General features: G+C 35.7%; 1 protein-coding gene across 7 annotated transcripts in view; it reads right to left on the bottom strand.

Annotated features, from left to right (window-relative positions):
* Positions 1-21,973, bottom strand: part of CATSPERT (catsper channel auxiliary subunit tau) — a 160,186-nt gene that overhangs the window by 11,239 nt on the left and 126,974 nt on the right. For all 7 annotated transcript variants that reach the window (XM_078451010.2, XM_078451014.2, XM_078451013.2 and 4 more), the window contains one exon: positions 19,035-19,093. In XM_078451010.2, the coding sequence (XP_078307136.2) occupies positions 19,035-19,093 (59 nt within the window). The remainder of the gene's footprint in view (positions 1-19,034; positions 19,094-21,973) is intronic.

Below are 21,973 nucleotides of genomic sequence, written 5' to 3'. Positions count from 1 at the left end.
AAATTTCCCAATATTTTGAAGATGGCTTTTTCTTCATTGGATATTTGTTTGGTTTCCATAAACTTTGTTTTCCAGAGCTCCTATGAAGCTTGTTCAGATAGCTTCTGAATGCTTTTTCAATGTTCTTCAAGGGAACAAGAACTTGGAGCTTCTTATTCCAACATTTTGTTGCTGTAACTTTCCTTTAACATTTCTTGTGGTGTTGGTCTTCTTGCAATAAATTCTCTCAGACTTTGCTTGCTGAAAGGGTTTCTTAACTTCTATTTTGAAAAATGCCATCACTCTTTAAAGAATTCTAGATTGGTGAGGTTTTTCCTTCCATTACTTTAAAAATGACATTCCATAGCCTTCTGCCTTGCATAGTCTCCAACATGAAGTCTGTTGTTATTTGTATATTTCTCCCCCTATAATAAATGTGCTTTCCTCTCCCATCCCCTTAAGGTTTTCTCTTTACCACTGATTCTCAGCAATGTGATTATGATATGTCTGAGAATTTTTTTAGATCTATTCTCTTTGAGGTTCACTGAGCTTCTTGGGTCTGTGGGTTTACACCTTTCATCAAATTTGAAAAACTTTTAGACATTATTTCTTCAAATACATTTTTTAAGTTTCTCCTATGAGTCTCCAATTACACGTACATTTTACCATTGTATGTATTTATTATTTTCTTACTGGATGCTAAGACTGAGAAATTTTACATTTTTGGTTGCTAGATTTTGCTTTCTTCGTTAATCTAATATTTTACTTTATTTTGATGTACATTAATATACATAGAAACAGTTGGACTCTTTTGAAGTTTGCTTTTAAGCTTTATTGGTGTTGGTATTGTCCAAACGCCTTTAAGGTAAGGATGACTTAGTCTCTCTACTAAGATGATAGCCTTCTATTTTCTGTCACATGTGTTATGAGTCTTTCCTCTTTGACATATAGGAAAATGGTTTATTTCTAGCTATACGAGCTCCTAGAATGTTCTACCTAACATTTTCAATGGTTCTTTTTCTTGCCTCCAGTATTTCACTCGTCAGTGAATGAGTACTCAGTCTAGTACTCAATGACTGAAGGGGACCTCCTTCAGTTATCTGGAGATTTCTTGCTCTACATTTCCTTCCTCTCTGGTACTCTACTCCACAAATTCTGCCTCTGCCTGCCAAAGTCCAATATCCATCTCTTCAACTCAGTGAGACTTCCAAGCTCTGTTTTGGTTCTGTCTCCTTGTGCTGCTATGTAGTAAACTGGTATGACTGTATGGCTCACTTTGTCCTTTTCTCTAAGTAATCACAGTCCCATGCTGCCATCTTCCCATTGTCTGAAACTGCCTTTCCATATTTTTTTCCTGTTTTTTTTATTGTTTAAGGCAGAAAGATAAATCATGTCCCTGTAAACTCCATCTTCACTAGAAGCAGAAATGTGACATTTACTTTTCATGGATCTACCATATACATTATTTGGTTCAGCAGAGATTAACATTTATATAATAATAATATATTATATATAACATATATATATATTTTAATATTGTAATGTCATAAATATTGTAACAATTATAAATTAATTTTTCTTAGATTTAAAATAGACTCTATATGCTCTATAAACAAAGCATAGGAGATTTAACTAGAGCAAAACAATAGAATGTACTAGAAACCTTGACAAAGAAATGACAATATGTGAATAACAACAGCAAAAAGAAAATGGAAGGGACAGGAAAATTAAGCTATTTAAAAACATTTTTTTAAATGTTTTTATTTATTTTTGAGAGAGAGAAAGCATGAGTGGGGGGGGGGCGGGGAGTGACAGGGAAACATAGAATCTGAAGCAGTCTCCAGGCTCTGAGCTGTCAGCACAGAGCCTGATGCAGGGCTTGAACTCTTGAACCATGAGATCATGACCTGAGCTGAATTCAGACACTTAACTGACTGAGCCACCCAGTCACCCCAGAAAATGAAATTTAAAACAAATATATTTACATTGGGGCGCCTGGGTGGTTCAATTGGTTGAGCATCTGACTTGGTTTCAGCTCAGGTCATGATCTCACAATTTGTGGGTTCAAGCCCCACATCAGGCTCTGTGTTGACAGTGTGGAGACTGCTTGGGATTCTCTCAGTCTCTCTCTGTCCCTCCCCCACTCTCTCTCTCTCAAAATCAATAAATAAACATTAAAAAAACTTTTATCTTTCATAATAGGAAATTGATAAATAATGCCTATAGTAACAAGAATTTTTCAAAAAATATTAATCAGAGCATTATAATCATTAGAAAAATTTAAAAAATAATGTCTAATAAAACTGAGAAGAAACATTGTAGAAGGAAGGTTTGAAACATTATAAATGCTCTAAATCATCTTTCAGGGTGTGATATCAACACATTCTACCTGAAGTTGATTAGCTGATAAATAATATAGAATTTGAACTACATAAGTTATAATAAAACTCACTGGAAGAATTACAAAGCAAAATGTTAAAAGTAGTTGTCTGGAGGAAGTGTGACTGATAGTGTGGTTATAGGTGGAGAAGAATGACTTTTACTTTTCATTTATACTGTTCTATGCAGACTGATTTTGGGGGGACTGTCTGGGTGTAGTTTGAATTTAAAAAAAAAAAGCTGAGGGGTGCCTGGGTGGCTGAGTTGGTTAACCATCTGACTTCAGCTCAGGTCATGATCTCATGGCTGGTGGGTTCAAGCCCTAGGTCAGGCTCTGTGCTGACAGTTCAGAGCCTGGAGCCTGCTTCGGATTCTGTGTCCACCTCCCTCTCTCTGCCCCTCCCCCACTCATGCTTTCTTTCTCTTTCAAAAATAAATAAACATTAAAAAAAAAGCTGAGGGGTAGGAGAACATAAAAGCTTAAACCTTATAAAAAAACTACAAAGAGCATTCTTTTTAATTTTTTTTGAGAGTGCAAGTGAGCAAGTGAGTGAGGGGCAGAGCAAGAAGGAGAGAGAGACAGAGAAGCAGCACTCACCCAAGGGTCATGTTTTACCCGAAGCTGGGCTTGAGCTCACTCAAAGTGAGGCTTGTGCTCACCTGAAGCAGGGCTCAGTCTGACCTGAAGCAGGGCTTGTACTCACGTTTTTGTTTTGTTTTGTTTTGTTTTTGAGAGAGAGAGAGAAAGTTACATAGGACATTTTTCATAGGAAATTGATTAAATAATTTTTGTATAGGCTCACAATGAGAGACAATAGAATCTACTAGTTTACAGCAGATTTCAAACTCAGTCTGCCTCAGCTCAAAACCCAGGCTTACCACTTGATTTCTAGATGTTCTCAGACTAATCAGTTAGCTGCTCCACGACTTACCTTTCCCACATATATAATAAAGTAAAAATATCTACTTCACAGTATTGTTATGAGGATTAAATGAGTTAATGTATTAGGATACTAATACAGTAACTTGTGATAAAAGTATTGGCTATTATTATAAAAAAGAATGAAATCTTGCCATTTGACAATATGGATGGACCTAGAGGGTATCATGCTAAGTGAAATAAGTCAGACAGAAAAAGACAAATACTATATGATTTCACTTACATGTGGAATCTGAAAAACAAAACAAAAAAACAAAACTAGACTCTTAAATACAGAGAAAAAACGGGTGGTTGTCAGGAGGAAGGCAGGTAGGGGGGATGGGCAAAATAGATTAAGGGAATTAAGAGGAACAATCTTCCAGTTGTAAAATACATAAGTCATTTTGTATGGGGCTGCAGCATGGAAATATAGTTAAAGGTACTACAGCAGCATTATGTGGTGATAGATGATGACCACACATCATAATGAGCATTGAATAATGTATTGAATTGTTGAATCAATATGTTGTCCACCTGAAACTAATATAACACTGTGTGTTAATTATACTTTAAATAAAAACTATTGGCTATTATTAAGATAAAAATATTTTAGCCATTTAAAGTAATGAATTTGATATACAGGTTGTACAAGCAATGTGATAACACATGAAAATTTAAGGTACAGAACAATATGGCTAGTTGATCATAATAAGCAGTCTGGAAAAGTGCCAGTCGCATATAAGGATGTCTTTGCAAAACTGACTCAAGTGGGATAGGACAAATTCAATAGACAATAATTTAAAAATTTTTTTTAATAATTAAAATATATGATTATGCATTTGCCAAAATCCATTGATCTTTACTTCACAAAGAATGAACATTAATGCACATAAACTACAACCAAAACAATAAAAAAAAAGAATGTTAGTAGTCAAGAAATAATGCAGACATTGATAAATGAATCTAATTGTATTATAAATGTAATTACACTGAAAGGGGTAGGAGAAAAAAGGAACTGGCCATAGTAACTTTGGAAAATAATGTTTTGAGTGGAAACTCTAAGGCTAAAGACAAAGTAAACTGTACATAAACACTGTGCACTAGAAGGTAAATTTGTTCTTCATGAGTATGGTATAATTTAGTAATTCTGACACTGCTTTGCATTCATATTGGGGCTGAATAAATAAATAAATGAATTGTGGATGATGACAGCAGGTTTCTCACTGTGGGAGAGAGAAGTTACTTTAGATACAAGCAAGAAAAGTGGGTTAGAATAACTCAGTGATACTGGAGTAAGTTCAGAGACATCAGTAGAAACTTAGAAAAATATATAGAGAGTTGGATACATACAGAAACAAGTATAAATATATCTAAATATTTGGGTTTGCATACATACATATATTAACTGTCCTCTGAGAAAGCCTAGACACAACAGCAACAAACACACCCAGTTCCCAGAGCCTGGTTTCAAGTATCATTCTCCAGTAAAAATAACCAGGGATCCTTGTAAAAATGGTTGATTCTAGGACTGGGGCAAGAGATATACAAGATATACCTGGAACATCTTATAGTACAAAAAGTAGGAAAGTGCTCAAAAAACAAAAGGATGGGGGCATGTCAAAGGGACACAGGACATACTGAAAGAGTTCCTAATGGCCACCCACCCACCCACACACACACAATAACATCGTATTGGATTATAACCCAAAATATAAAATATATTTATTTAGCAATAAAATACCTGAAAGAAAGAAAGAAAGAAAGAAAGAAAGAAAGAAAGAAAGAAAAGAGAGAAGAAAAGAAAAAAGAAAGTAAGAAATTGGCTGATATAACTAGGGAGGATCTGGTTCCAGGGACTCAAGTGAGCAAGTCACTATCTCTTCATATCTTTCTTGCTCTGTGTTGTTTTTGTTTTTTTTTTTAATGCATTCTTTCTTAGATCACAGCTAGCTCTTGCTATAAAAGAATAAAGATTTCTCTTAATATTCTTATATCAAATTATATGGTTATCCTGGTAGCCACAGAGACAGTATCAAGTTTGTCAACTACACCAAGGATCAGAGTTGAGGCAGGGATGATATCCTCAGGAAGGGATACTGACAGACAAAAATATGTTAACTATATGGACAACTAATATGTACACTCATGCCTCATTTTATCATGTGTTGTTTTATTGTACTTCCCAAATATTGCTTTTTTAAAATAAATTGAAGATTTGTGGAAACCTGGTGTCAAGCAAGTGTATCAGTGCCATTTTTCCAAGAGCATTTGCTCATTTTGTGTCTCTGTGTTACATTTTGGTAATTCACACAATGGTTCAAACTTTTTCATTATTATTCTACTTGTTGTGCTGATTTTGTGATCATTTATTACAACACTGAAAGCTCAGATGATGGTTAGCATTTTTTAGCAATAAAGTACTTTTAAATTACGGTATGTGCATTTTTTAGACATAATGCTATTGCACGCTTAATAGACTACAGTACAATGTAGGCATAACTTTTATATGCACTGGGAAACCAAAAAATGCATTTGACTTGCTTTACTGTGATATTCACTTTATGTGGTGGTCTGGAACCAAACCTGCAATATCTCTGAGGGTGCTTGCTGTGTTGAAATAACTGCCTATCTATTTCAACAAAAATATCAGATTTTTACCTCATACCAGAAAAAAAAGTATAAGTGAATTAAACCCATGTAAACATAAAAAACCTGTACTAGAAAGACATCTAAGAAAATACTGACATAATCTTGGGAAGGGGAAATACCTTCTAAGAAAAATTATAAACTAACTGCCACAAAGGAAAAGGTGCCAGATTCGACAATATAAAAATTTAAAATTGCTGTAAGGACTCCAAAGAAGTCTAAAAACATAGATAACAAACAGTATTGATAACAAAGCATTGTTATTTGAAATACATAAAACGTTCTCACATATAAACACACACCCAATTTGCATATACAGGCTGAGTCAACAGAAATACAAATGGATAATAAACAGGTGAAAATTGTTCACTCATTAATAATCAGAAAAATGTAAATTAAAATAACAATGGAATATCATTTTTGTGTGAACAACTAACAAAAACTAAAATGAACAGGGTATGGAATAGTGAATATTTTCTTACATTTTGGGTGCAAATACAAATTAGTAAATATGGTTTAAAGGATAATCTTGCAGGATTTATGTCAAAATTAAAAACACTCATATATTTTGATCCAACAAGTCTACTTTTCATATTTATCCTATGGTATACTTGTACAGGTGAATAAAGATAATACTTACCATTTAGTAAGTGACTAAATTCATTATGTTCCAAGCCCTTTAAAATTCTTTGAAATAGATGATAGTATAATCATTTTGCAGATGACAAAACTGAAACTCAGATGTAAATTGCCCAAAGCTATATGACCATGAAAGTGGAAGAATCTGCATTTGAACCTAGATATTTTTGCCTGTAAAATCCAAGGTCTTTTTACTATATCATACTAGTTCTCTTACCATCACCAAACACTGCCTTTAATTGGTAGGTAAAATCAAATTCCCCATTCCTCCCCACCTTTCTTGCATCTTGACCTTTGGGGAAATGATTTAGCATCCTGTCATTGTCAAGGTTTAAATAGAAACAAACTAAGCTATATCTTGAAAGTCTTAATTTATGAAGGGGATCTAAAAATGTGAAGGAATTATTGAAAGACTGTCACCTGAATGAGCTATGAGTTGAAAGAGATGTTTGTTAGTCCTTTCCAATTCAGATTAGCACTCCAGAAGTTTGTCTCAAAATACTGCATTTCTTTAACACACTGTCTACCTTGGTTCATAAAAAAGCCTTCTTTTAACTTCAAACAACTTCAAAGTTTATTTCCCCACAGAATTCTGAAGATTTTGTGACTTTGTGAAGCAATTACCTTAGACTTTTATGAATTTGTTCTAGAATACTGATGTCTTCAATTTACAAGCTTATTGCCCTAGGCGATAGATTCTTTCAAACTTCTAAATCTGTTATTCATACATAACCTGTTTTATGGCTTACCAACTGAATTTATCTTGTTCAGTTTATCTGTTGTATATACAGGTTTGACTACCATCCTTAAGGACAATATTTAAGGTAAGTTTTCCTTTTCTTTACTTTATAAAAATTCAACTCTTTATTTTGAAATACTGTAGATTCCCATGAGTTGTAAGAAATAATAGAACTCAAACCCTTTATTTAGTTTCTCTCAATAGTAACATCTTACAAAACTGTAGTAGAATATCATAACCAGGATATTGACATTATACAGTCAAGATGTAGAACATTTCCACAAGAATCCCTAAAGTCCTTTTATAGTCAGTCACATCCATTTCTTTCCTGCCCCCACTCCCTATTTAATGCCTAGGAACCACTAATCTGTTCATTTGTATGGTTTTGTAATTTCAAAAATATTATATAAATGGAGTCATACAGTGTATAACATTTTGGAATTGGCTGTTTTCAGTCAGAATAATTCTCTGGAGATTCATCCAAGTTGTATATATCAATACTTTGTTCCTTTTAATTACTGTTATTCCATGGTATGGATGTACCACAGTTTATTTAGCCATTCACTAATTGAAGGACAATCTGGGTTGTTTCACTTTTTGGCTATTATGAATAAGGCTGCTATGAATATTTGTGTTTATATTTTTCTGTGAATATAAGAATTTCTCTGGGATAAATGCTCAAGAGTGCAATTCTTGGGTTTCATGGCAGTTGCATAGTTTTTTGACAAACTGCCAAACTATTTTCAGGTGTGGCTGTAAAATGCTTAATTCCCATGAGCAATTTCTCAACATTTCACCAGTATTTGATTTTATTATTGTTTCTTATTTTAGGCATGAGACTTAGGTCAGAGTTTGGTTTTGTTTCTCAACAGATGTCCAGTTGCTCCAACACCACTTGTTGAAAGGCTATCTTTCCTCCATTGAATTGCTTTTGCATAACTGTCAAAAATCAGACATGTTTTTGTGGGTCTATTTCTGGCATATTTATTCTGTTTCATTGATATTTGTGTCTCTCTCAGCTCTAATAGCACACTGTCTTAATTTGTGGTTATTGTAGCTCTATAGTAGGACTTAGCATCAGTTAAAAAGATACCCCTTACTTTAACCTTCTTTTTAAAGATAACTTTAGCTATGCTAGCCCTGTGCCTTTCTACATATATTTTAGAATGACCTTGTCTATGTTTACAAAGAGCTGGAGTTCAGATAGAAATTGTATTAAATCAGGAGAGGTGTAGAAGATGGTAGCAGAGTAGGAAGACCCTAGGCTCATCTCGTCATGTGAACACAACTAGATAACTATCAAAACATCCTAATTAGGGGTGTCTTCATGTGACTCTTGATCCTGGGGCTGTGAATTAGAGACCCATGTTTGGTGTCGAAATTACTTAAAAAATAAAATTTTTTAAAAATCATCCTAAATACCTCAGAAAATCACCCTGAAGACTGACAGAACAAACTATACAACTAAAGGGAGATAAGAGGCCACATTGAAGAAGGCAGGAAGTGTGGAGACATGGTTTAGAGGAGAAATGGATCATGGGTACTGCAGAGGGGAGGGAGCCATAGTTGCAGAGAAGGCTGAGAGAGAGTATGACACATAGGGGATCACACAAGGAGAACATTTCCTCAAAGCCACTGGCTGGGAAAAAGAGAGGGGCTGATTTTTGTGAGTCTGCCACCAGCGTGGCTTAAAGCTTAGAGTTTTAAAGGTCAGTCAGCTTGGCTGGGATAGAGCACTGAGGGCACTGCCCATCTCCTGGAGAGAAGGGCCCAAATAACCTGGGGGCAGACAGCATGGAAGCAAAGATTTGAAGAACACCTCGGGCACACAAGGGGGGAGATTATTTGCTCTTCTTGGAGTCAGTCCCTGAGAGGTAGCATGCGGGAGGATCTCTCTCCATGGACAAAGAAGCTGGCTGGAGCCATTTCCCTCCCCACCTCTCAGCATAATCACAGTCACCTGGGAGAAGCAATCCAGCATTGACACAGGCTGCCTAACTTGCTTACACCAAGTTCTACACCTCTGCTCTCTGGCAGAACTTCCCTTCTCAGTCAAGCTTGCCTCAGTCCCAGTGCAGTGAGCCCCACCTCGGAAACCAGCAAAACCCCTACCCACACCACATTCCCAAACAAAGAGTTCTGTAGGGCTTCAGTTCTAGTGAAAGAACTATCAGGTCTCATTTAACAAGTAGAACAGAGAACACCTAGTTTAAACTCACCACATTCTGGGCAAGGACCAAACACTGTCCACTGCAAGCAAGGAGAACCTCCACAGATGACCAGCCTAAAAGATACAGCAGCCAAAACGCAACAGCAGAGCGCACACAGTACACATTAGAGACACTCCCTGATGCACCAGGCCCTGGAAACCACATGGCCACTTCTCATACAGCTATTACTCTCTGGTGCAGAAAATATAACTGGCATCTCTAACACAGAGAAAAAGGCAGGGCCTTAGACAAAACCAAGACAGAGGAATTCATCCCAAATGAAAGAACAAGATAAGGTCACAGCCAGAGATCCAAGCGAAAAAGATATAACAACTAACATGATTGATGGAGAATTTAAAGCACCAATCATAAGGTTACTCACTGGGCTTGACAAAAGGATGAAAGACATCAGGGAGACCCTTATCACAGAGATAAAAGTTTTGAAAGAATCAGAAATAAAGAATGCAATAACTGAGATTGGAAAAAGGTTTCAGGCAATGAAAAGCAGGCTGGAATCAGCAGAAAAATGAATTGGTGATATAGAAGACAAAATAATGTGAAACAAGCTGAACAAAAGAGAGAAGGAAGAATTATAGAACATGAGAATAGACTTAGAGCACTCAATGACTCTATCAAACATTAAAACATTTGTATCATAGGAGTACCAAAAGAATAAAAGAGAGAAAAGGAAGCAAAAGCCTTATTTGAGGAAATAACTCAAAACTTCCCTAATCTGGAGTAGCAAACAGACATCCAAATCCAGGAGGCAGAGAGAACTCCATCAAAATCGACAAAAACAGGCCAATACCAAGACAGGTTGTAGTTAAATTTGCAAAATATAATGATAGAGAAAAAAATCCTAAAAGCAGCAAGAAAAAAGAAATCCCTAACCTACAAGGGAAGACCCATAAGGCTAGCTGCAGATCTCTCCACAGTACCTTACAGGCTTGAAGGGAATGGCACAGTATATTCAAAAGTATATTCAAAGTATATTCAAAGCTCAGAGCCTGGAGCCTGTTTCTGATTCTGTGTCTCCCTCCCTCTTTGCTCCTCCCCTACCTGTGCTCCATCTCTCTCTGTCCCTCAAAAATATATAAACATTAAAAACAATGGGTAGAAGGCATGAATAAACATTTTTCCAAAGATGACATACAGACGGCCAACAGACACATGAAAAGATGCTCAACATCACTCATCATCAGGGAAATACAAATCAAAACTACAATAGGATACTACTTGACACCTATATTTGAATTACTATTTTTGGATTATTTGGGTAAATACATAGTATTTACTTTATTGAATCTTTACCATATTGAGTCTTCCAATCTCTGAACATGGTATGTTCCGCCATTTATTTAGGCCTTCGATTCTTTCTGTCAACATTTTGTAATTTTTATCATACAGATTGTTTACATGCTTTGTTCGATTTGTAAGTATGTAATTTTCTTTGGAGTTATTGTAAATGTTGTTTTTTAAATTTTTGTTTCCACATTTTCATTGTTAGTATATAGAAATGCTACTGATTTTTTCATTTTGAATTTGTATCCTCCAACCTTACAGATCTCACTTATTATTTCTCATATTGTTATTGTTGTTATTGTTTTTAGAATCTATTTTATACACAACCATTCCATCTGAAAATATAGTTTTATTTCTTTTTTTCTAATTTATGTGACTTTTATTTCCTTTTCTTTTTTGTTACAATGGATAAAATTTCTAGTACTATATTAAAAAAGAGCATATATCATTGCCTTATTCCTTATCTTTGAAGAAGAGCATTCAGGCATTCACCATTGAGTTAATGTAAACTGTAGATTTTTGCAGATGCACTTTATCAAGTTGAGAAAGTTACCTTATAATAGTTTGTTGAGAGTTATGTCATGATTGTATGTTGAATTTTGTGAAAAAATCTTTGTGTCAACTGATATCATATTTTTCTCCTTTAGTCTGTTGATATGGTGAATTACATGACTGATTTTCAAATGTTGAACATGTCTTGCACATCTGGATATGATGAATTACATGGACTCATTTTCAAACGTGGAACCAGCGTTGCATGGCATATAATTTTTTTATACTTGCTGTATAAGTGTGCTAATATTCTGTTGAGGATTTATGCATCTAAATTCATGAGCAATACTGTTTGTAGTTTTTTCTTCCTTCCTTCCCTCCCTCTTCTTTTTCTTTTCCCTTTCCTTTCCTCTTTCCTTCTTTATCCCTTTTTTCTTCCCCCTTCCCTTTTCTTTCTTTTCTTTTTTCTTCCTTCCTTCCTTCCCCCTTCCCTTTTCTCTTTCTTTCCTCCCTTCCTTTCCTCCTTTCCTTCCTTCCCCCTTCCTCTTCCTTTCTTTCTTTCTTTCTTTCTTTCTTTCTTTCTTTCTTTCTTTCTTTCTTTCTTTCTTCTTTTCCTCCCTCCCTGCCTTCCTGCCTGCCTTCCTTCCTTCCTTGTCTTTATCTGGTTTAGGTAATAGCCACATAAAATTAGTTGGGAAGTACTCTTTAGTCTTCTGTTTTTTGAAATAGATTGGGTAAAATTAGTGTTAATTCTTTCTTGACTGCTTGGTAAAATCCTCCAGTGAAACCATCTGTGCCTGGACACTTCTTTTCCAGGAGCTTTTAATTACCAATTCAATTTTTTTTTAATGGCTGTAAGACTATTCAGGCTGATTAATTCATCTTAATTGATATGGATAGTGTGTGGTTTTCCAGGACTTGGTCCACTTCTTCTAAGTTGTCAAATATATGAGCCTAAATTTCTGGGCAGCATTTCCTTCTTATCTGTTTAATTCTACAATGATATACTCTATTTCATTCCTGATGTTGGTGATTTGCATCTTTTCTCTTTTTATTTTTGCCATTCTTATTAGAGGTTTATTCATTTTGTTGATTTTGAAGAGCCACCTTCATTTGTTTCACTGATTTTCTCTATTATTTTCTAGTTTTCAAATTCATTAATATTTGCTCTTATCTTTATTATTTCCTTCGTCCTCCTTGCTTTGGGTTTAGTTTGCCCTTCTTTCTCTAAGCTCTTGAGATGAGAGCTTAGATTATTTATTTGACAGTCTTCATCTTCTAGTGTATGCATCTAGTGCTATACATTCCTTTCAATGGCTGTGTTAACTATGTCTTATCAGTTTTGATATGTTATATTTTCTTTTGTACTCAGTTCTATGTATTTTTTATTCCATTTGAGACTTCTTTTACCTGAAGATTATACAGAAGTGTGTTGTTTAATTTATAAGCATTTGGAGGCTTTTCTGTTGTCTTTCTGTTGTTGATTTCTAGTTTGATTCCATGCTATGTAAATGACCCAAAGATGGCTTCTACATACTTCCACCCTCCAGGTTGTTTACCTCTTCAAAACAGGCTGAGACCCATTAGCTCAAAAGCCTGCCAGCGCCAAACTAAAACTTGTGTACATCCAATGGTTTTAACAATAACCCAAATAGGGGTGCCTGGGCCACTTAGTCAGTTAAGCATCTAAATCTTGATTTCAGCTCAGGGCATGATCTCATGGTTCATGGGATCAAGCCCCATGTCACGCTCTGCCCTGATAGCATGGAGCCTACTTGGGATTCTCTCTCTCCTCTCTCCCTCCTCCTCCCCCTGCATGTGCTCTCTCAAAATAAACATTTAAAAATAATAAAATAATAAAAATAACCCAAATTAGCTATTTAAAGCCCACCTGCTTTGCATACCATATGAAACTGTGCCTAACATATGCTAGCCATAGATAAGATAAACCCTGGGTATATAAAGACCTCTAGTCCCTGCTGCCCTTTAGACTTCTCTGACCCTGAGACTCCCTGCTGAGTGAAATGACCTAGATATGTAACCACCTCTCCAATAACCCTGTCACCCAGGAATTTCCATGCTATGTGGAAGTGGTGGCCTCTGTTCTATAGCCTCTGGATGGTCTCATGCTGTGAGGGACTTCCCCCCACATTCAAACCTATTAAAGTGTCACTCAAATAAGGCATGTGTGTGCTAAAGCCACCTTATGGTCATCTTTTTCCTTGATCAGCCCCCAAGTTCCTTCAGCCCTCTATATTCCAATGTGGTCAGAGAATAAAAGTTCATATGGTTTCAATTATATTAAATTTGCTGAAGTTGATTTTATGATCCATGATGTGGTCCATAAAATCTAAATGTTGCATGAGCACTTGAAAACAATGTGTATTCTGTTGTTGGGCAGAGTGCCAGGTCTTGTTGGCTTTTTTTGTTCAGGTCTTTTACTAGCTGATTTTTTTCTGTCTAGTAATTATAAATTACTGAGACTGGGCTGTTGACATACCCAATTAACTATGGATTTTATTTCCTCTTTCAGCTTTATCAAATTTTGTCTTATATATTTTTAGGCCCTGTTACTTTAGGGTTACTATGTCTTCCTGGTGGACTGATACTTTTATTTTTATATAGCATCCTTTTTTGTCTCTAGTAATTTTCTAATGTCTATCTAGTTTATCCAATATTAATACAGCCATTGCTGTTTTTTATGATTAATGTTTGCATGTCATATCTTTTCCCATTCTTTTGCTTTTGTTAAAAACAAATATGTAAGTTTTATGTTATTTCCTATACAATACATAATGTTGGGTCACATTTTTTATTCACACTGCCAACTCTTTTAAATAGTGTATTTAGACCACTTATATTTGAAGTAATTACTGACATATTTGGGCTTAAGGCTGCCATTTTATTATTTATTTGTTTTCTGTTTGTTTCCTCTATTTCTCATTCCTCTGTTTCTCTTTTTTATTGTTTTTTTATGGGTTGATTAATATTTCTTAGAATCCCACATTGATTTATTTATGCTGTTTTTGAGTATATTGCTTTTTATAGTTTCATTAGTCGTGGTATTATATTTACATAACATCACAATTTACTGCTATTGATATTTTACCTGTTCAAGTGAAGTATAGAAATCTTACTCCTGTTTAGGCCCCTTCACTTTTAGAATATTATTGTCTTAATTATTTCCTCTGCTTACAACGTGCATCAAGTAGATGGTGTTATAATCTTTGCTTTGACCATAACATCTTAAAACTCATGAGAAGCAGGATAGTCTGTAATATTTGCCCACTCATGTTCTTTTAATTCTGAAGTTCCAAGCCTTCTCTATTTTCTTTCTTTTCTTTTTTCATTTCTTTTTCTTTTCTTCCTTCCTTCCTTCCTAGAGACTTTCCTTTAGCCATTCATTAAGGATCTGTTTGCTACCAACAAGTTCTCTTCGTTTTCCTTTATCTGAGAATGTATTCATTTCTCTGTCACTTCTGAAAGATATTTTCCCAGGTGTAGAATTGCCTGTTCTTCTCTTTCAGTACTTGAAAAAATGTTGTGCCACCTCCTTCTGATCTCCATAACTTTAGATGAGAAAATCACTGTCATTCAAATAGATATTCCCCTGTAGATAATGCATTGTTTCTCTATGACTGTTTTCAAGGTGTTTTTTTTTTTTCTTTAGTTTTCAAATGTGCAATGATGATGTGACCTGGTGTAGATTTCTTAGGATTTATCCTCTTTGAGACTTGCTCAGCTTCTTGAATCTATTAGGTTTATGTCTTCCACCACATTTGAGAAGTTTTCAGTCATTATCTCCTTTAAATACTCTTGCTCTTTCATTTCTTTTTCTGCTTCTCCTCTCCCCCTCCTCCTCCACTTCCTCCTCCCTTTTTTCCTCCTTCTCCCTCTCTCCCTGTCCCTCTCCCCTCTCCAATCCTTCTGGAACTCCAATAATATGAATGTTAACTCTTTTGCTATTGATCAAGAGGTCCCTAAAACTCTGTTAATTTTTTTCAGTTTGTTTTCTTTCTATTGCTTAGACTGTGTAAATTCTGTTGGTATTTTCTTAAATTCACTGCTTCTATCCTCTGTCATCTCCAATCTACTATTAAGCCCTTTAAGTGAGATTATTATTTTGGTTAGCCTTTTTCAGTTCTATACTTTCCACTGATCTTTTCTACAACCTCTATGTCTGTGCTGATAATTTTTGTTTCAAGAGAACTTCTGATTGCTTGGTGAAGCATTTTTATGGTGATTGCTTAAACTCCTTGTCAGTTATTTTAACATGATTCATCTTGGTGTTTGCATCTTTTGATTATCTTTTCTCATTTATGTTGTGATTTTCCTGGTTCCTGGTATGAAAAATGATGTTCAAGTATATCCTGGATACATAGGATCTTATATTATGAGAACCTGGATTCTTTAAAAAATGTATTTTTAAGTTTATTTATTTTGAGAGAGAGAGAAATCGAGCAGGGGAGGGGCAAGGAAAGGGATAGAGAGAATCCCAAACAAGTTCTGCACTGTCAGCACAGAACCTGATGTGGGGCTCAAACTCATGAAACCGTGAGATCATGACTTGAGCAGAAATCAAGAGTTGTATGCTTAACTGACTGAGCCACCCAGGTGCCCCCAGAACAATTTTTAGCAGGAAGTCACCCTGTTGGGATGTAGCATGGGGCCAGCCAGGTGGATGTACATGTTCAGCTTCCTACCAGGTATCCCTGACACCACCCAGCAAAAGTGGGGCAATGATTCATACTGTCTTATTGAAGACAAATAGAATGAACATTAAGCATCCTCCCTGACTCTGATAACACCTTCTCAATGAAAGTGAGGCAGCCACTTGAACCACATTTTACCTCCAATGTGGGTGTTTACCTCCAATGTGGGTGTAATATCATCTCTCCACTAAGCCCCCTGACACCAGGGATTGGGGAAGGAGAAACAGAGTGCCAAGTAGCCTGTCTCCCCACTGCTTAGTTTTGCCTCATTGATGTCAGGTGGGGATGGAGGCTCAATTCCCTACTGGATCCTACTGACATAGGGGGCAAGGGAAAAACTAGTGCTAGCCAAGACTCCATTACACAGCCTCATTAAATTTTGTTGCTACTAAGTGTGGATGGAGGCTCAGTTGGCTATTGGACCCAACTGATACCGCCCTGGTGCTAGAATCAGAGTATTGGTTACTTTCACAAGCCAGGGGATGAGAAGATCAGCTTCTAGCTTAGCCCCACCAACACTATCCTATCAAGGGATATCGGAGTATTGCCTTGTTCTGCTGGGTGGAGATAGCAGAACAGCTGCCTGCTCAGTCTTACTTCCACCTAATGGGGAAACCACAGTGTGCCACCTGTTTACCAGGGGTAAGGGTGGAGTATGAGATAAAAGATCAACTTCCTACTTGTATCCACTGAAACCATGTGCTGGGAGAGGAGTGTAATTTTTTCATTGGAGTTTGGCTGGAGTAGGGCAGGCATTGCTAAAACAGTTTACTGCTGTTAGCCTACCCCTTTCTGGGTTTCTTGGTTAGAGGGAACAGGCTTTCCTTGGAGCTTTAGTCTGTGCCTATTGGCAGCTTCTAGTTGCAGGCTTCTGCAGTGTCCTGTTCAGAATATATTAGGAACAAATAAGGAAACTTAGAAAACTCACACCATGTCCTCAGATCCCCAGGAAGCCTACCTCCTTCTTTCTTTGTTTCAGAGATTTCTTATGCTTGTTTGTTAAAGGTATATATATTTTTAGTTGTGATGGGAAGAATCTAGGAGGAATGGGGTTATTCCATCTTGTCCAAACTGAAGTCTCTTCATTTTAATATAAAGCTTTTGAATGTTTGTAGGTTCCTTTAGCACTACTATTTAATTTCTCAATGCTTTTATAGTAACACTTTTTTTACTTTATTTTTAATTTTTTTATTTTTTAGAATATTTTTTAATGTTTATTTATTTTTGAGAGAGAGAGAAACAGAGTGCAAGCAGAGTGAGGGGCAGAGAGAGGGAGACACAGAATAGAAGCAGGTTCCAGGGTCCAAGCTGTCAGCACAGAGCCTGATGCAAGCTCAAACTCATGGACCATGAGATCATGCCCTGAGCTGAAGTCGGATGCTTAACCAACTGAGCCACCCAAGCACCCCTATTTTTTTTTTTTTTTACTTTAAACAGTAGTATTACCAGATTACAGATTTGTGAAGATAATCTGGGATGTCCTTACCCTAGGATTTACAGGATAATCTCATCTTGATTCCTACTTTAATGGTATAAATGAAGGCTGTTCTTTCTCCTCCACCATGCCTCTTCCTAATGCCATGATAATTCTTTTTCCTTTATCCTTTATCTTTTTTTATACAGTGATGAGCTTTTGCATATAAATTATATAAATATTGTGTGTATGTGTTTGTGTTTCTAACAGAGAAATTACAGGGTTTTAGCTGAGTTGAATACACCAGTCCCCACATGGGCCTTGACTGCCTCCAATCTAGAGTCTTGGGAAGTTGTGGCATGCAGTTCTTCACATCCACAGGTGGCCTTTGGCCTTGGCTGCAAGTGATCTACAGGGGATCAGGAGTATAGGATATCTGGGAATAAAAACTATAGAGTGTCATTTACCTAACACTACCAATACTTTTAGGGGGCTGTCACAAAGCAGTTGGTAGAAAGAAACTATTAGTGATAACAGCAAAAAGACAAAATCTATGTGGCAGACAAAATATAACATCTATTGGGTGACTACTCTGTACTACTGTTCCAGGTGTGAGAAGATAAAAAGATAAGTAAGATAAATACCTTACTCCAATGTAGAAAAGACTATGGTCAAATATCATATAAAAGATAGGATATTGCTTTGGTGGTAATATGCTAAATCACCTAAAGTGCCATAGCTAATATGTAGTCAGGCTCAATCTGAAGCTAGTTGTCAAATCATCTTTAACTGTCAATGCTACTTTGCCTATGCCTGCTGTACTTTGTAAACTTATCTCACTTAGAACAATTATGTTACTGTATATATAATGGTTTACTCCAAATGAGTCTTTCTGCTACCTCACTGTAAGGTCTTTTAAGTTCAAGATATTCATATACCAAATCCTACTATCTACAAAAAATATTAGTAGGGGGTTCCAATGTCTTGGATTAAGGAGTCAGTTAGTCATTAAAAATTACAAGGAAAAGCACTTTGATTCTTTCCCCTTGTGAGAGATGATTCTTACCTACTGAATGTAAAATAGGAAGTAGACCAAAATTTTATTTCTCTTCTCACCTTCCATGTCAGTATTTCTTTCTTGCCTGGTTGTTCTAAGTCACACATCCCCTGTTCCATTTCTGCAATACTTACTGCTATTTTCAAGACGCAGAAGAGGAATCCATTATAATTAATTTCAAGTATTAATGGACAAAAGAGATGAGAATGGCTTCTTTAAAACTATTTATATCAAAACAGATGGGCAGAGGTGGTCTATGCTTCCCTAGTGCTATTGTGAGTTGCCCACTAAGCAATAGATATATGGGGGGAAGCAGAAGTAAAGAATTCAGAAGTGTAGCCTGCTAAAGTTAATGTTGTTTATAGTGCTTTATAATAATTTATAGATTTTTATATGATAAATATATAGGATAAATATATAATAAATTTTATTTATAACAGATTCATAATAATGCATATGCTTGCTTGATGACAGAATAATATCAGTAATTAATTCAAAACAATGTAAAATATTAATGATTTTTAAATGATCTATCAATCTACTTACTGATTTGCCCTTTTTATTTGAATTTTTTTGTCCATGGAACTTATCTTGCATTAACCTATCTGAAAAAGAATTAAAAAAAAGATTATATAAATAAGTTAGCACTTGTGGCATTTGACAAACACGATCTATAGGCATGTCTCTAACTAATGATGGTGCAGCATAGCAATTAAGAGCACAGGTTCTGGGACCAGACCGCTTGGACTCAAACAGTCTCTGTAAATAACCATCTAACTTTGGACAAGTTATTTTGGCTCTCTCTGTCTCAATTTCCTCCATCTGTCAAAAGATAAAGATCCCCTGCCATAAGGCATGTGATTTTAAGGGCTAAAGCATCTAACACTGGTCTGGAACATAATAAGCACAAAAAGAATGCAACTTTTGTTGTTTTTGTTACTACTACTCCCTTTGCTCTGACTCCTGATATACTGTAACCTTGGGTCTGTCACCTAATAAGTCCAATTACTATTTTCAATAGTATTGTTAAAATGCATGCATTAAGTTATTAAAATTAAATGTCACAATGGTCTATATTTTTATGTCTTTTAGTCAGATGACAGTATATATTTGTATGGAGTACTTCTATTTTTCTGGTTCCTAATGTTAGTTCAAAAAATAAAAACTAAATTACGAACAAACAAAACCTTATCATTGCACTCTACGTGGTTCTGAATGTTTTTTGTGGGTGTTAAATTTTATGCACGTTATTCAAAGTTGTGTTTGACTAGATATTTAAAAGATTGCTTTTACTCATCCTTCTTGGAATCTCATTTTAGCATATCCTCTAGGAGTCATTTGGGTAATCTTCCATTATACATTTACTATTCATACCCAAATCTATAAAGCTGTGTAAACAATCTACATCTTAGATACTTTTCATTAATAATTCTGTATTTCCTCAATAATTCATGACCGTAGGAGGAATCTCATGAAATAAACTAAAATAATTTATAAAGTATAGAATGGAACAATTATAGTCTTTAATTATTGGTAGTCCTAGGCTGAGATAAATGTGCATAAATATATACATTTATATAAGGGAGTGAGAGGTATCAATGAAAGTAGTTCCAAAGTAATGGAGCTAGGCAAATCCTCTAAATTTTTTACAAATAATAATAAATCAAGGAATTCAACAAGAGTGAATCAACTCTAAGTATACTGCATTTCATTTATTTATTTTTATAAAAGTAAAACTAACTTATGCTTTTTTTTTCAAGTTTTTATTTAAATTCCAGTTAGTAAACATACACGGTAGTATTAGTTTCAAATGTAAAATTTAATGATTCATTACTTACATACGACACCCAGTGCTCATCACTATTAGTGCCTTCCTTAACCCATCACCCATTTAACCTAGACTCTCACCCACCTCCCCTCCAGTAATCCTCACCTGTTCTCTACAGTTAAGAGTCTGTTTCCTGGTTTGCCTTTTTTTTTCCTTCACATTTTCATCTGTTTTGGTCCTTAAATTCCACATATGATTGTAATCATTTGGTATTGGTCTTTCTCTAACAGTTCACTTAGCATGATACATTCTAGTTCCATCCATGTTGTTGCAAATGGCAAGATTTCATTCTTTTTGATCATCAAGTAATATTCTGTGTGTATGTGTGTGTGCATTTGTGTGTGTGTGTGTGTGTGTGTGTGTGTGTGTGTATGGACATGGGCTCTTTCCATAGTTTGGTTATTGTTGATAATGCCGCTACAAACATTGTGGTGCATGTGTCCATTCAAATCAGTATTTTTTATTTCTTTGGGTAAATACATAGTGGTGCCATTGCTGGACTGTAGGGTAGTCCTATTTTCAACTTTTTGAGGAACCTCCATACTGGTTTCCAGAGGGGCTGCACCAGTTTTCATTCCCACCAACAGTGTAAGAGGATTCCCCTTTATATACATCCTTGCCAACACCTGTTGTTTCTTGCATTGTTCATTTTAGCCATTCTGATAGGTATCAGGTGGTATCTCATTGTACTTTTGATTTGTATTTCCCTGATGATGAGTGATGTTGAGCATCTTTTCATGTGTCTGTTGGCCATCTGGATGTCTTCTTTGGTAAAATGTTTATTTATGCCTTCTACCCATTTTTTTAATGTTTATTTTTGAGAGAGAGAGAGCACAGGTGGGGGAGGAACAGAGAGAAAGGGAGACACAGAATCGGAGCTATCAGCACAGAGCCCAACATGGGGCTCGAACCTACGAACGGTGAGATCATGACCTGACCCAAAGTCAGATGTTTAACCAACGGAGCCACTCGGGTGCCTCTCTTTCACCCATTTTTAATTGGATCATTTGGTTTTGGGGTGTTGGGTTGTATAAGTTCTTTATATATTTTGGATACTAACCTTTTATCAGATATGGTATTTGCAAATATCTTCTCCCATTCCATAGGTTGCCTTTCAGTTTTGTTGATTGTTTCCTTCACTGTGCAGAAGGTTTTTATTTTGATGAAGTCCTAATAGTTCATTTTTGCTTTTGTTTCCCTTGCCTCAGGAGACATATCTAGTAAGAAGCCACTACAGCTGATGTCAAAGAAGTTACTCCCTCTGTTATCTAGGATTTTAATGGTTTTCTATCTCATATTTAGGTTTTTAATCCATTTAGAATTCATTTTTGTGTGTAGTGGTAAAAAAGTGATCCAGTTTCATTCTTTTGCATGTTGCTATCCAGTTTTCCCAACACCATCCATTGAAGAGACTATCTTTTTCCCATTGGATATTCTTTCTTGCTTTGTTGAAAACTAATTGACCATATAGTTGTGGGTTCATTTCTGGGTTTTCTATTCTGTTCCATTGATCTATGTGTCTGTTTTTGTGCCAGTACCATACTTACTGTCCTGGTGATTACAAGTTTGTAATATAACGTGAAGTCTGGAATTGTGATGTCTCCAGTTTTGCTTTTCTTTTTCAAGGTGGCTTTGGCTATTGGGGTCTTTTGTGGTT

This window comes from Panthera onca, chromosome C1, assembly GCF_046562875.1.
Source record: "Panthera onca isolate mPanOnc1 chromosome C1, mPanOnc1 haplotype 2, whole genome shotgun sequence".
NCBI lineage: Eukaryota > Metazoa > Chordata > Mammalia > Carnivora > Felidae > Panthera > Panthera onca.
Note: the sequence above shows the minus strand (reverse complement) of the source record. Positions and strands in the feature narration are given on the sequence as shown.